The sequence below is a fragment of the Pipistrellus kuhlii genome, unplaced genomic scaffold (assembly GCF_014108245.1).
Source record: "Pipistrellus kuhlii isolate mPipKuh1 unplaced genomic scaffold, mPipKuh1.p scaffold_m20_p_18, whole genome shotgun sequence".
Taxonomy (NCBI): domain Eukaryota; kingdom Metazoa; phylum Chordata; class Mammalia; order Chiroptera; family Vespertilionidae; genus Pipistrellus; species Pipistrellus kuhlii.
In genome coordinates, this window is record NW_023425493.1 from 20,618,746 (window position 1) to 20,634,050 (window position 15,305).

Sequence of the window (15,305 nt, forward strand, 5' to 3'; positions counted from 1 at the left end):
GGTCTTTTTGTTTTGCGTTTTTTATTTTTTGCTTGTTTTGTTTTTGTGGGTTTTTTTGTTTGTTTTGTTTTACATTTTCAGGTGGGTCTTGAAAGTGATTATAAACATGGGTTGGATAACGCAGCATTCATACATAAAGAGTGGGTCTTGGAAATCTGATAAGGCCATTCCTATATTATTTTGCTGAGTAGGAACCTGAGCTGGGCACAGAGGATGTGCAGCTAAGACAGAGTTGAGGAGGATGGCAGACTTACTATGGCTCACTGCCCAGGAGAATGGCTAGGTCTTGTTACTGGGCCTTCAAGTAGGCCCTTCCCTAGACCTGCTCCCTCAGCAGGCATAGATATTTCTAGGGAAAGGTCCTCGCAGCCCCTAGTCTTAAAAACTTTTGCAAATTAAGTCAGGGAACGTTCCGTCTAAGAATCATATGATGACAGAGTTAGAAAAAGTACCAGAAATCAACCAGTTCGGTTGTTTCTAATTTACATCCCCGAGATTCTTAGGGATTCTCAAAAAGGCAAATGAAAATCTGCAATTTTTTTTTTTTTTTTTTTTGTAATCAATTCTTTCTATTCCAAAAAGCACATCAGAAACTTTCTGGTGGCTTAAAATGCCAGATTTACTTGTTTTGTGCTAGAACTGTATCAGTTCCACATTAAACTGGGGTTCTGACTCAGCCGTGTTCTGATTAAGTATAATTTGCTTTCCATATGCTTCACTTGGTCAATAACTTCTCAAAATGCAAAAGTGAAGGGAAGGTCGAATGCATAAAACTGGTAACGTTTGCTACCACGTTTTCCACTTACAAAGCGTTGTTGACTGACTTCATCTTAATTTATTCCTCAGGAAAACTGTGGAATGGCTTCAAACAGAACTTGGAGTCCCTGCCTCACGGGCCAGTGCTTTCGACTGCTCGGAAAGGAGCTTCTGGGTCCTTTCTGTGTGTCCCAGTCTACAGGGCGTGCAATTCCCTACTCGGAGGCACCTGTCGTGCCTTCGCCATTGGGTTAGGCCGCCGGGCGAGGGCCACCGCTCCCTCTCGCCATTCGGGAAGGCGGCTCTCCCGCGCGCATGCGTGGTTAGGCGACTACGCGCCGGCGCCGCTAGGGGCCCCTGGGTAACTTAGGGCGCGCGTGCGCAGTCGCTTTTGAGCGAGTTCTCTCCCCCTTCTCCCCCCGTTAGTCCGCCACCCTGACTATTCATTCCGCCGTCCTCCGCCTTGTCATCCATTAAGAAGGCCTGCCCTCCGGTACGTCACGAACGAAAACAGCTCTCGTAAACAGCTGCTGTCGTTACTAGGCCACCGCCGTCACCGGAGGCGCGCCGTGCGTCTCCGATCACCCACCGGTCGGCGTCTGAAGTCGTATTCCCCCGCCGCTCCCGCCCCTTCCGCCGCTCGCGCACGCGCACGGCCGGCCCTCGGCTCGCCCCGGTTGGCTGCGGCGGAGGCGGAGGCGGCGGCGGCGGCGGCCTGGAGGGCGGTAGTGGTTTTCACTCTGCGTGATTCGTTTCCTCCGCCCCCTCCCGTTGGACGCTGTTGTGTGGTCGCCTTAAAAAAAAAAAAAAAAAAATCAACTTTATTGTTCCCTGGCCCCACCTCCCGGCGCGGAGCGCATCCTCAGGATGCACTGAGGCGTAGGGTAGGGGCGGCGGCGGGTCGCGGTCCCTCTCCTCCGAGAGCCCGGCCGGAGGGGAGGGAGTCACGATGTCCGGGAGCCGCCAGGCCGGGTCGGGCTCCGCCGGGACCAGCCCCGGCTCCTCGGCGGCCTCTTCGGTGACTTCCGCCTCCTCGTCCTTATCCTCTTCTCCGTCGCCCCCTTCCGTGGCGGGATCGGCGGCGGCGCTGGGGTCCGGAGGGGCAGCCCAGGCCGCGGGCTCCGGCGGCCTCGGGGGCCCGGGGCGGCCTGTGCTGGTGGCGGCCGCCGTGTCCGGCAGCGGCGGCGGCGGCGGCGGGGTGGTGTCCGCGGGCCTGTCCCGGCTCAGCTGCGCGGCCCGGCCCAGCGCCGGCGGAGGAGGGGGCAGCTCTGGCCTCGGCAGCGGCAGCAGAAAGCGACCTTTGCTCGCCCCCCTCTGCAACGGGCTCATCAACTCCTACGAGGACAAAAGCAACGACTTTGTCTGGTGGGTGTGAAGAGCGGCCCCCTTGTCGCTCAAGTCTGAGCTGCTGTTCGGGCTTGTGGGTCCGGGTGAGGCGGCTGTTCGGTGCTGCACAGGGATTCGAGCTGGTAGTTGGGGTTAAGATGGGGGGATTTTGGGGTCCCTAGCAGGTTGCTGTGCTAAGGAGGTAAGTGCTGGTGGTGGGGTAAATGAAGGAGGTTTTTGGAATAAGAAATAACGGGAGGGGTTGGAAGGTGGGCAGTCAAATAAATGGATGTGCATAGAAGAAGAAAGCTGGGCAGGGAGGTGGGCCTTGAGTTTTCTGGCTGCCTGGTGAATGAGGCATCCTATCAGTCCGATTGCTTGTCGAAGTGGACTAAATTTGTAATGGAAGAGGGTTAAGCTTCCTGGGTTGCTCGAGGGGTGGAACTGTTGGCCAGAGTTTGCTTATTGAGACTGTGGTCTCAATAAGTTTGCTTATTGAGATGGTGCTCTAAGCATAGGTATGGATGTTTTAAGGAGAAGTAGTATTTCATGTAAATATCCATTCTATTTCCAAGGGCGGGCCCCTTTAAATCTGCTGTAGAGGCTGCTGTCATCAAGAAAGTCTGTTTCAAAAAAAAATTTCACCTCTCAACTGAATGTCTTGCAAGAGGGAACCACATTTACTAAATCTCATTCATGTATCAGATGTAACTGGAGTAATGCATTAGAGCGAACTGGTACTTCTGCTTTGAGAGACACTAGGTATTAGACATTTTGTCGTCATAGTTTGCATCATGAATGAAACACCATCGTGTTTAGTTGTGATATTTGGCATAGAGGGTAAAGTTAGCTGTAATAAGTGAAAGATTTAGTTGATTGTATTGTTGAGAGTGTTTTGGGATTTGCATTGGATTTGTATCCGAAATGCAGTCTAAATGGTAGAATTGTGAAGAAGGAATTGCATTTAGCTGAGTGAGAACTGGTAGGATTTTGTGCTTGTTCTCTGGAGAAAATTGTATATAGACTTAGAATATTAGTGATATAGGAAGTTGGCTTGCACTCTCATAGGGGAAGTTGATTCACTTCAGGGTCTAAAATGATCTGAGCCGAAACCGGTTTGGCTCAGTGGATAGTGTGTTGGCTTGCAGACTGAGGGGTCCCAGGTTCGATTCTGGTCAAGGGCATGTACCTTGGTTGCGGGCACATCCCCAGTAGGGGGCGTGCAAGAGGCAGCTGATTGATGACTCTCTCATCAATGTTTCTAACTCTCTACTCTGTATCTCTCTCCCTTCCTCTTTGTAAAAAATCAATAAAATATATTAAAAAAAATAAAATAAAATGATCTGAATTGGTGTCATTACAGTTGACCATTGAATCACAGGGGTTTGAAGTGCCTAGTCCATTTATACCTGGATTTTTAAAAATATATTTTATTGATTTCTTACAGAGAAGAAGGAAGAAGGATAGAGAGTTAGAAACATCAATGAGAGAGAAACATCGATCAGCCGCCTCCTGCACACTCCCTACTGGGCGTATGCCCGCAACCAAGGTACATGCCCTTGACCAGAATCGAACCCGGGACTGGCAGGCCAAGCTCTATCAACTTAGCCAAATCAGTTAGGGCCATACCTGGATTTTTAATATATTTTATTGATTTTGTACAGAGAGGAAGGGAGAGAGAGTTAGAAACATCGATGAGAGAGAGTCATCGATCAGGCTGCCTCTTGCACACCCCCTACTGGGGATATGCCCGCAACCAAGGTACATGCCCTTGACCGTCCCCTTCAGTCTCCAAGTCGAGGCTCTATCTATTGAGCCAAACCAGTTTCGGCCATACCTGGATTTTTAAAAATAAATACAGTTTGCCCTTGTATCCATGGTTTTGCATTTATGAATTCAACCAACACTGAACAAAAATAGTATTTTCATATACTTAATCTCAGATAGAAAATAATGTTTTCCATCCCCCAATTGGTTGAATCCACCATTCGAAGGGCCAACTGTAGAGTCAGAAGTTATAAGTGTATTTTCAATTGTGGGGTCAATGCCTTTAGCCTCTGTGTTATTCAAGGGCCAGTTGTAATAAATATAATAGGAAGTTATTTAGTCTTATAATGTCTAATTTTTGCAGTTAATAATGTCTGTTTATTTTTACTTTTGTCTTAAATACGTCTGGATTCAGAATTAATTCATTTTTAATTGAAATTGGGCTATAAATGTGATTGTCACTTATAAATAACTGAAATTGCTTATTATTGGGTCTAAGAGGTGTTTGTGCCTACACTTAGTAGAGAGCATCATATGAAAAAGTAAAAGCTAATGAAACAAAGTGAGGGTTTGCAGGATTCAGTTGTCTTATTGATTGATTGAAGGATTTATTTATTTATGTTTTTGATTTTGCAGAGAGAGGAAGAGAGGGAAGAGAGAGATAAAAACATTGATGATAAAGAAACATTGATTGGATGCCTCTTGCACACCACTAGCCACTGAGCCAAGCCAGCCAGAGTTTAAAAAGAAAAAAAAGAAAAAAAAGAAAAAAAATATATATATATTTTATTGACTTTTTACAGAGAGGAAGGGTGAGGGAGAGAGAGTTAGAAAGATTGATGAGAGAGAAACATCAGTCAGCTGCCTCCTTCACACCCCTACTGGGGATGTGCCTGCAACCAAGGCACATGCCCTTGACTGGAATTGAACCTGGGACCCTTGAGTCCGCAGGCTGACGCTCTATCCACTGAGCCAAACCGGTAGGACTGAGGAGGGGTTTTTCTTACACCTTACACCAACAGCTGTTTGGTGTAAGGTGTAAGAAAGTATTTGATTTTTTAATAATTGGTTTGGCAGTATAGTTCATATGGCTGGCTATCAGTCCAAATATAAGGGTTATGTATTTTTGTCTGCCAAGAGCAGCTCCTCCTGCTGAAAAAGGTTTTCTCCCCCCATTTAAGCAATCCTATCCTATGTAATCTATCTGTACTAATAAAAGGATAATATGCTAATTAGACCAGTTGACCGACCATCTTCCAGACAAAGCCATGGTGGTGGGGGGCCAAGGCAGAGGCATTTAGAGATGATCAGGATGGCAGGGGAGAGCAATTAGGGGCAAGATCAGGCTGGCAGGGAGTTATGGATGATTAGGCTGGCAGGAGAGGGCAGTTGGGGGCTACCAGGTTGGCAAGGGAGGGCATTTGGGGGGTGATCAGGCCAGTAGGGAGGGCTATTGGGGGCATTAGGCAGGCAGGCAGGTGAATGGTTAGGAGCCAATGGTCCTGGATTGCAAGAGGGATATCTGACTTCCAGTTTAGGATCAGGCCTAAACCGGTAGTTGGACATCCCCCAAGAGGTCCCAGATTGGAGACTGTGTAGGCAGGGCTGAGAGACACCCCCTACCTCCAGGCAAGAATTTTGTGCACTGGGCCTCTAGTATAATTATATTTCAATTGAGGTACAAAGAATTTAAGTAATGTTTCTAATTGGATGACTAAGGGACAAAATCAGAACTCAGATCTCCTAATTTTCAACCTTGTGCTTTCTTTGTATGGAATTAGACTGCATATCTTAGGTTTGAGTACATGTGTTTAGCCTAGTGGTTTTTAAATGTGGTAGGTTGGAGGGAAACAACTGTTCTGTAATCACATGAGATAAATGTTTTTAACCCCTAACTCCTTCCTCCCCTTGCCTCCTGAGAGGATTTACCAGAATTGGAGGCTGGAGTGGGCAATCTAGTTTGCAAAAGCTCCACTGGTGATAATGACATGTCATCTTCTTGAGAATAATTGATTTAAAGTCAAATGCTTAATTTTCAGTAATTCATATTGGCCTCTCTTGACTTACATGTTTTTTTTTTTTAAGTTTATTTTTAATTGCACAATTGAACATTTTAGGGATTTATAGTTTTCACACAAAGGATCAAGAGTATATATTATCAAATTGTAGCTCATTCTAACTGATTTTAGACAGAATTTGTAGTTTTTAGCTTGAAGTTGGAAAAATTGTTGACATTCAAGGAAGTCTTTGTTACGTTATTTTTCAAATTTTTCTTACATGATCCATTTAATTAAAGTTATTTGAAAGATGACTTCTTTTATTCTTTCACATTACTACTGCCTTTGCATTAGCTTTCAACTATCTGAAATGCTCTTTTCTACCTCTCTAAGGCCCAGTTATTCTCTAAGTTACAGCAGAAATAAATGTTTTCAAGTAGATAGCCCCTTGTGGGATGGTTAATTCTAATCATCTGTCTGTCTGATAAGTAGGTAGGATCTACATTCAATAGATCTGCCATTTATTAAATATGTCATTGCCTCTCAAATCAAACTATTAATATTAGACTATCCTAAAGAAAGACTTTTTAATCACCTAATTGTGTCATATCCTGGCATTATTACTTCACTTAGATATTAAATGTTTCTGAATTCAGATATTATCTCACTGCATTACATACTAGGCAGCCATTATCTATAAATCACACTTAGCACTAAAGATGAAACCTGTGACCACACTTGCTACTGTTTTCCCAACAATTACAAAGTGTTTTTAAGAGATGTTAAAGCATATTCAACTACTGATATAAGCTAGAATTCATTACGTTGTTGTTATAGCAACATCAGTCAAGCACTTCTTTGTATCTGCAAAACAAAACTTGGCCCTGCCAGTGTGGCCCATTTGGTTGGAGCATGGTCCCATATACCAAAAAGTTTCGGGTTGGGGCACATGCCCAGGTTGTGGGTTTGTTCCCAGGTAGGAGATTATGTGGGACGCAGCCTATCAAGGTTTCTCTCTCACATCAATGTTTCTCTCTCTTTCCCCCTCTTCCTTTCTTCCCCTCTCACTCCCTCCTATCTCTAAGATCAGTACAATTATTAAAAACAAAACAAAAAATTATTTTATTGTTGAGGGAATTACAAATGTCCCCCACTTCCCATCTTCTTTGCTCCCTCCACCCAGCTCCTGCCCCACCCTAGGCCATCACTGCACTATTGTCTGTGTCCATGGGTTGTGCATATAAGTATATAAATTTTTTGGTTAATCTCTTCCTGCACTCCCCCTTTCCTCAGAGATCTATCAGTCTGTTCCATGCTTCCATGTCTCTGGTCCTATTTATTCGTCAGTTTATTTTGTTTATTAAAAACAAACATACAAACAAAAAAACCTTGATTCTTTTGCTTTATAATACATGTGCTGGTTGGATGACAGTGATCATGAAAGATACTCTGCAGAAGATGATGTCAAGTCATAGCAGTTCATTAAGGTTCTTTTATCAGCATCAGTGTCAACATAAGATTTAGGTGCATCAAATGGCAGAGAAAATGAGGTGATCATGAAGCAGGATATAAAAGACTACTCTTAACTTGAATTCTGGTCTGTAAATTGAGAGGGAGGTACTTGTACAGTAGTATCGTAATAGTTTGGTAATAGTATGGTAATAGTTTATTACCAAAGAATGTGCTGATTAGAGATTACCTTTTCCCTTTGCAAACCTTTCTTAATAATGAACCAATCAATATTTCTTAGGTGACCATATTCCTTCTAAGAATTGTTAAAATAAGTATAATCTTAAACCTTGTTGCTCATTTTTTCTCCTTGTATACATATGAGCCACTCTAGCCAAGCTATTTCTTCCTATTTTAAATAAGTTTACCCTGCAATCCTTTATCCTCAAAGCTTATCTAGCTTGAGAGAAAGGCTGCGATAGTCATGCTTCTTTTTCCTGTTAAAATTTGTATTATACAAATTAAAATTATTCTTGACTTGTTTTTAACATGTGTTGTTTCCCCATCTTTGCCTTTTACCTTGCTTGTTCTTTGCCCTCTTTCTTTCTTCATATATGTATGTGTCAAGTTCTATTTAAATAGTCCCTACTATCTCAATATTTTTATTGAGTAACATGTTTTTTGTACATATTCTCATATATAAGCTAATTGTCCTTTCATTTTTCAAGATTATATTTAATGAACTGATTTTTGACTCTATTTCTATGTAGAGTGAAAGGTGGATTGTAAAAGATAGTCTGATTTCTGTTTATCATAGTTCTGATTTTATCTTTGGGAATCCATCCTTCTCTCTTCCTAGTCTGTGTACTTTGGGGTGAGGGCCTTTGTCCCCAAATTCAGAATTGGAACACATGATCCTAGGCCCAAATAATCTAGACATTCAATACATTGCTTTTTGTTTCTGGCTTCCTTAATTTGGCATAATAATATTTTTTGAGATTCACATTAAACTGGGATAAATGTACCGTGTTTCCCCGAAAATAAGACATCCTCCGAAAATAAGACCTAGCGCATGGAAAAATAAGACATCCCCTGAAAATAAGACCTAGCGCATCTTTGGGAGCAAAAATTAATATAAAACACTGTCTTATTTTCGGAAAAACAGGGTGTATACATAGGTATATATGTATTTATGTGCATAAATGTGTTTTTTAATGTATTTATTCATTTTAGAGAGAGAGAGGGAGATGAAGGGAGAGGTAGAGAGAGAAAGAAAAATCGATTGTCTGCCTCCTGCTTGTTCCCTGCTGGGAATCGGGAATCAAACCTGTGTCTTCTCAGTGCATGGGATGATGCTCAGCCAATTGAGCCACACTGGCCAGAGCTATGTGGTTATTTTTTTAACTTATGTTGAAGAGTTTTACTCTAGACATGTATGAATAGTATTCAGCAATGGACTTGATGAGAACCTTGTATAGAGTTGTAGAATTCTTTCTCCTTGTAGCTCCTTCCTCTGGTGTCTGTCCTGTCCTGTAAATTCTTTCCCTTTTGTCTTTCCTAGACTCAAAGAATCCTTTTCTTGACTCAGCAAGATACTTGTTCTATGCTTGTGTTCTCTTTTCTTGGGCCTGTGAATCTTCTGTGAAAACAGAAAACTGGGTCTATGATAGTGCTCCTTATTTATTCATCTTCCATAAAAAATATCAATACTGTGCTGCATAGTGTCTAATGCCTGAAAGCAATTGTTTCATTTACCCCCTGCCTCAGTTTTCTAAGTGTATGTAGTAAGAATGTACATCTGGTACCTCCAACACTGCTGTTGAAAGTATTAAGTGGGTTAATATATGTCATTGTTTTAATGAATATAGTTTTTTCTCTTTTGAGTATTAACTATCATTACCATCTTCATTATCTGGAATAGAAGTTATTGAAATTGGAATTGTAAATTTATCATTCAGGATATTAGGTGTTTCTTTTTTTTGTTTTTTTTTGTTTTTTTTTTTGAGAAGGTAACTAAAAGCACATTTGGATTAGTAGATCTGGGTAGATGTTTTTGAGTACGGATGACCAAAGAAAATGATACAACTTTCTTAAGGACTCTTTTGATTGCATTGCACTTTTAAAAATTATATGTGAGTTAAACTATTGGAGCCATTTTAATATACTTATTTATTTTAGAGCTTGTGTTATCTTGAAAAAATTGTCATTTGACCTGCAATCCCCTGAAGTTTATTCAGCTCAAGAGAAATTTCATTTCTCATTGATAAGATGTTTGGAGACTTAGTTGTATATGGAAATAGAATTTTGTTGTATTGTTGCTTGCCTTTTCTAATTTGAAATCACTCTGCTTTAAAAGTATCAATTATTTTCTATTTTCTTTTTAGCCCTATCTGCTTTGATATGATTGAGGAAGCATACATGACGAAATGTGGCCACAGTTTTTGGTAAGATGATTTTACTTAGCAAAATTGCCTTTTGGCATTCTTAAATCTGTGTGTAAATGTAGATAGTGAGAGGTTTTGTTTTTTTAAAAGTAATTTTCATTATCTTGTAATCATTTTTTTGATATATCTATACTAATAAAAGGGTAAAGCCATGGTGGTGGGGCTGATGCAGAGGAGGTTAGGGGTGATCAGGCTAGCAGGGAGGACAGTTGGGGGCAAGCAGGCGGGGGTAAGGGCAGTTGGGGGTGAGCAGGCGGGCTGGGAGGGGCAGTTGTGGGGGGGGGCAGGCTGGCAGGAAGGGCAGTTGGGGGCAAGCAGGCTGGCAGGGGGGGGGGTAGTTATGGATGATCAGGCCAGAAGTGGGGGCAGTTGGGGTTGATCAGACCGGCAGATGGAGTGGTTTGGGGCAATCAGGCAGGCAGGCAGGTGAGTGGTTAGGAGCCAGCAGTTCTGGATTGTGAAAGAGATGTTCCATATTGGAGTGGGTGCAGGAACACCCTTCTCCCTTCCTCCCTATGCATGAATTTTGTGCACTGGGCCACTAGTCTTTATACATTCTTTGCCTCAAGGCAGTAAGCATATGGTTGGTGCGTAATATCTGTGAAGTAGTTAGGTTTACCATAGGCTTTACAGGTGGATTTTAAAACTGGGTTTATTAATTGATAAAGAGCTTTTAACTGCTCTTTTAGAAATTGGGGTGGTGGTTCTGGGTAATCAGGACAAAGCATCTTTAACTCATTTGTGGAGATAGGTATGAAGCCCAGTAAAGCAGGCTAGAAGGATATTGGAAAAGGATATAGAAGGTTAAAAACTTCTGTGTTTTTTAACACTTTATCAGTATCGTTATTTTATCAGTATCATTATTATGTGTATATTTTGTAAAATTTAGTTGTTGTAAATACACATAATAAAATTTACCATCTTAACCACTTTTAAGTTCAGTAATGTTAAGTATATGTGCACATTGTTGTTCATTCAATATCCAGAACTTTTTCCTGCAGAAAAGCTACTACATCCAATGGCTAATTAACCAATAGAAAAAAAATTTTAATTCCATTATTTATAACACATAACCCAATTTTCAGAGATGCCAAAGTGTAAAAGAAGAAAAAAATGTTCAATTTGGAATAAAAGAAATATAACAAAGTAAAACACAGTGAGAGAGGAGCCTTGGATAGGCCAGTGGATAAAGTAAAACACAATTAACTCACTGTACACTTGAGATCAACATTTAACTACAAGCAGATATACAGGAACTCTATACCTATTAACTCCTCATTTTCCATTTCCCCAGCCTCTGTCAATTGCCATTTAACTTTGCATTTCTGTAAATTTGACTGTTCTAGACCTCATATAGGTACAGTCATTAGTACTTGGCTTTTTTGTGACTAGCTTATTTTACTTAGCATAATGTCCTCAAGTTTCATTAATATTGTAGCATATGTCAAAATTTCTTTTTTAAGGCTGAATAATATCCCATTGCATGTATATATTATATTTTGTCTCTTCGTCTGTCAGTGGACTCTTGGATTATTTTAATCTCTTAACTGTTGTTAATAATGCTACTTTGAACATTGGTTTATAAATATCTTTTTTAGACACTGCTTTTAGTTCTTTTGGTTATATATCTAGAAGTGGAATTGCTGGATCATAGATAATATTATGATTTTTTTTTGAGGAATAGCCATACTACTTTTCTATATATAGCTACAGTACCATTTTATATTCCCACTAACAGTTCATAAGTGTTCCAATTTTTCCACACTTGTTGTTATTTGCCTTTTTTTTAAAATAGTAACCATCTTAATGGGTATGTAATCTGTGTATGTTTAACTCCTGTTGTTTGTTATTTTGTTTGGGAGTGGTATATTGTACTTGCAATTAATAATCTTTTTAAATTTTATATTCAGTAGATTTATTATTTGAATTTATTTTTCAATAACTTTTGTTTACTATCGTCTATTAAATGCTCTATGTATTTTCTTTATGAGATACACATATAAGATGGAATAAATTGGATAAAGTGTTTGGTTGCTTAAGTTGAAAATGAGGAATAGAAGACTAATAGGCATTATTAAATTTCGTGACCAGTTTATTAATCTATCACTGACTTATCAAACCTATTTTATTGTTTTTCTCTGCTAATAGCTACAAGTGTATTCATCAGAGTTTGGAGGATAATAATAGATGTCCTAAGTGTAACTATGTTGTGGATAATATTGACCATCTGTATCCTAATTTCTTAGGTGAGTCTTTGGAATGTTTTTTTTAATTTTTAAAATACTTCCCCCCCCCAAAGTGTATGCTAGTATTTAATTTATTCAGAAGACATAGCTTTGACTAAGCAGGTCTCTCTTTTATACTCACCAGATGCTTCCCCCAGTCTTACCTGGATTGTGACAGATGCCATACCTTATATTATTTTTAATTTTTTCTATTTGATTGACACTTAGATTCTTGCATAGATGGCTGGACAGAATGTGAGGCTAAAGGAGAATGCCAGATATCCAGAACACTTGTCTTTTTGTATAGTGTTGTGCATTCCTGCTGTATCTGCTTCAGGGGCAGAAGTAAAAACAATGGAAGAAAGGATTAAGATAGAGGGGGAAGGAAAGAAAAGCCATGAGCATTCCTGCATGGGTGCAGAGAGTCTGTGACCTGGGAGGCAATAGAAAAGTAAGAAGTAGGGAAGGAAGTTATGGATGGAGAGCTTTTGAGAGTCCAATGATAGCTGGAGAAGAGAGACAAAATAGAAAACCCTTTGGGTAAATAGTAAATGGTTGATAATAATATCTAGTCAGAGACAAGATATTATTATCAAGATATTTGTGAATATCTAAAAATTCTACTTGTTGAATAGCCTAAGATTTGTTAGAAATCTTTATATTGTGTTTTTAGGAATGAAAGTTAATTTTCAGATATGAAGTAGAGTATTACTGGGTATGTTTGTTAAAAAATTTAATTCTTCATTCTAAGGAGTAACATATTGAGAGTTAGAATGTGATGTTTACTTGTACTAGTATATTAGACTATTGGCGAGTGCACAAAATTCATGCTCAGGTTGGGGGAGGAGGGGTGTCTCTCAGCCCAGCCTTCATACTCTCCAATCTGGGACCCCTTGAGGGATGTCCGACTGCCCGTTTAGACCTGATCCCCAGTGGGATCATACCTAAACCGACAGTCGGACATCCCTCTCACAATCTAGGACAGCTGGCTCCCAACTGCTCACCTGCCTGCCTTCATGATTGCCCCTAACCACTTCTGTCTGTGAGCCTGATCACCCCCTAACCACTCCCATGCCAGCCTGAGTGATGTCTATCTGCTCCCCTGCCAACCTGTTTGCCCCCAACTTTCCTCCTCTGCCCACCTGGTCAGCCCTAACTGCCCTCCCCTGCAGGGTTGATCTCCTCTAACTGCCCTTCCTTGCAGGCCTGGTCTCTCTCAACTGCTCTCCCTTGCAGGCCTGGTGCCTCGCAACTGCCCTCCCCCTCTGGCCATCATGTGGTGGCCATCTTGTGTCCACATGGGGGCAGCTATTGTGTGTTGGAGTGATGGTCAATTTGCATATTATTTTATTAGATAGGATAGAGGCCTGGTGCACGGGTGGGGACCAGCTGGTTTGCCCTGAAGTGTATCCCAGATCAGGGTGGAGGTTCCCTTGGGGCTTTTGGGGTCTGAGTGAGGGGCCTGTGGTGGTTTGCAGGCTGGCCATGCCCATGGTGACCCAAGCAGAGGCCCTGGTATTTGGAATTTATTTACCTTCTCCAACTGAAATGCCGGCAAGGACAAGCGGAAAGCTTGGTTTCTGCCGTTGCCTGAAAACCCAAGCCTCCCTCCTGCTCTCTGTGGCTGGTAGCCATTTTGGTTGGGTTTATTTGCATACTTGCTCTGATGGGCTGGTGGGTGTGGCTGGTGGGCGTGTTTTGCAGTGGAGTGATGGTTAATTTGCATATTTACTCTTCTATTAGTTGGATTCTGACTGCTAGTGCTTCAGTTGCAGTTTGACCTTCTCAGTTCAAATGCTGGTTTATAATAAACCATGAATTTGAAACTTTTCAGCTATGGCTTTTGTTTTTACCTTTGCTCTAAAATTTCATTGGCTACAATCTTTTTTTCTCTCTACAATTCAGTTTTGTTTTGTTTTTTCATTAAGGAAAATTATTAGATGATTGCACGGCAGAAAGGAACCTTGGAAGAAATATTGTGAAGGTTTTCTTTTGAAATATCAAATTCTGCAACATAAAGTTTTATGATAAACTTAGGAAATGAGGAAATATAAGTGGTTTGATATTCTGCGAGACTGGACTTAAATGGCTAGTTAAATAAAAGGGAAAACAAAATCCTTCAAAGCAGAAAGCTTTGCTCCTGAACTTGGATTAATGCCGCTGTGTGGGCTCTAGAATCACTTTTCTATCAGTTGCATGACTTTGGAAAACTACTTCTTTTGAAATGGTTACATATGGAAGGGAATCAAATGTTCTGAAAATTTGGAGATTTACTAAAGTTTTTAAGCATAGTAAGTCCATAAGTTAGAAATTCTATTATGTGACTTTCTATGTGAAGAGAGAGAGAGAGAGAGAGAGAGAGAGAGAGAGAAAATATGCTATACACCAGTATGGAAGGACTGTAAAAATGTTGGAAAGTAATTTCATATTATAAATACAGTATACTATATATTAGTGTGTGTGTGTTCACTAGTGAATATTGAAGTCAAAGTTACTGATTTTTTGAGCTAGAAATTATTCTGGTGATGATAACAGATTTTTAAATGCTTTTTATGGATAGAAATTTTTTATTTTGGGTAATTGGAATGTAAGTATTTTTGAAGCCTTAATTACAGTGAAGCTTCCAATGAGATTTTTTATGTCAGCCATGGAAATAACATTTTGTCCTGATATATCTATTTCTGTTTTTCTGCACATCTTCAGCCTTTACCTTTGTATAGTGATGGTCAGACTCTTGAGGTTTCCTCACAATAAGTAAATAGGGATTATATTTCTTATGCACTCAGGATACCACTGAGATCTCTTTCTAAAGTAGAATACTACTTGTTGTTGTTGTTTTCTATATTGAAAAATTCTTTTAAATTATTTACTTACATTGCTTCAGCTTTCAGAGTTCTCTCTCTTGATCCTGGAAGGCTCTGTAGGATGAAGGGGTTGGGTGGCAGTGTCTCATCCAACTATTCCACTTCTGCAATTGTTCTCCTCCACTGCTGCAAGGTTTGCTCTCTAGTCTCCCTATTCTTTCCTGTGCAAGATCTCTCTTTAGCTGCCCCATCCTTTCTCTCTGTCTCTTTCTCTTTCTTCCTCTTCCTCTCCCTCTCCCTTCCTCTTTCCCTCCTTTCTCTCTTCTAGTTTCCTCTTTCTATAGATAAAAATTGTAAATTAATTTTTAAATCTTCCTAATGAATGGCCCTCTTTTTAAAGGAAAGAACAACATGAATGCAAAGTTTAAAATTCCTGTGTTGTTTTTTTTAAAAGTAGCCAATGCATTTTACTTCCTTACTACTGCTAGATACTGTCCTAAGTACTTTATGTTAACTCACTAAATTATCATTTATCAT

General features: G+C 40.6%; 1 protein-coding gene across 5 annotated transcripts in view; it reads left to right on the top strand.

Moving 5' to 3' along the window:
* Positions 1–1,396: 1,396 nt before the first annotated feature.
* COP1 (COP1 E3 ubiquitin ligase) overlaps positions 1,397–15,305 on the top strand; it is a 94,956-nt gene continuing 81,047 nt past the window's right edge. For 3 of the 5 annotated variants that reach the window (XR_004988676.2, XM_036442078.2, XM_036442077.2), the window contains exons 1-3: positions 1,448–2,121; positions 9,680–9,739; positions 11,888–11,985. Coding sequence is in view for 4 of the 5 variants with exons in the window: in XM_036442078.2 (XP_036297971.1) it covers positions 1,706–2,121; positions 9,680–9,739; positions 11,888–11,985 (574 nt within the window). In the remaining variant the exon portion in view is untranslated. Of the gene's footprint in view, positions 2,122–9,679; positions 9,740–11,887; positions 11,986–15,305 lie in introns of all 5 variants that reach the window. The other 2 variants (XM_036442075.2, XM_036442079.2) reach the window with 2 other exon arrangements.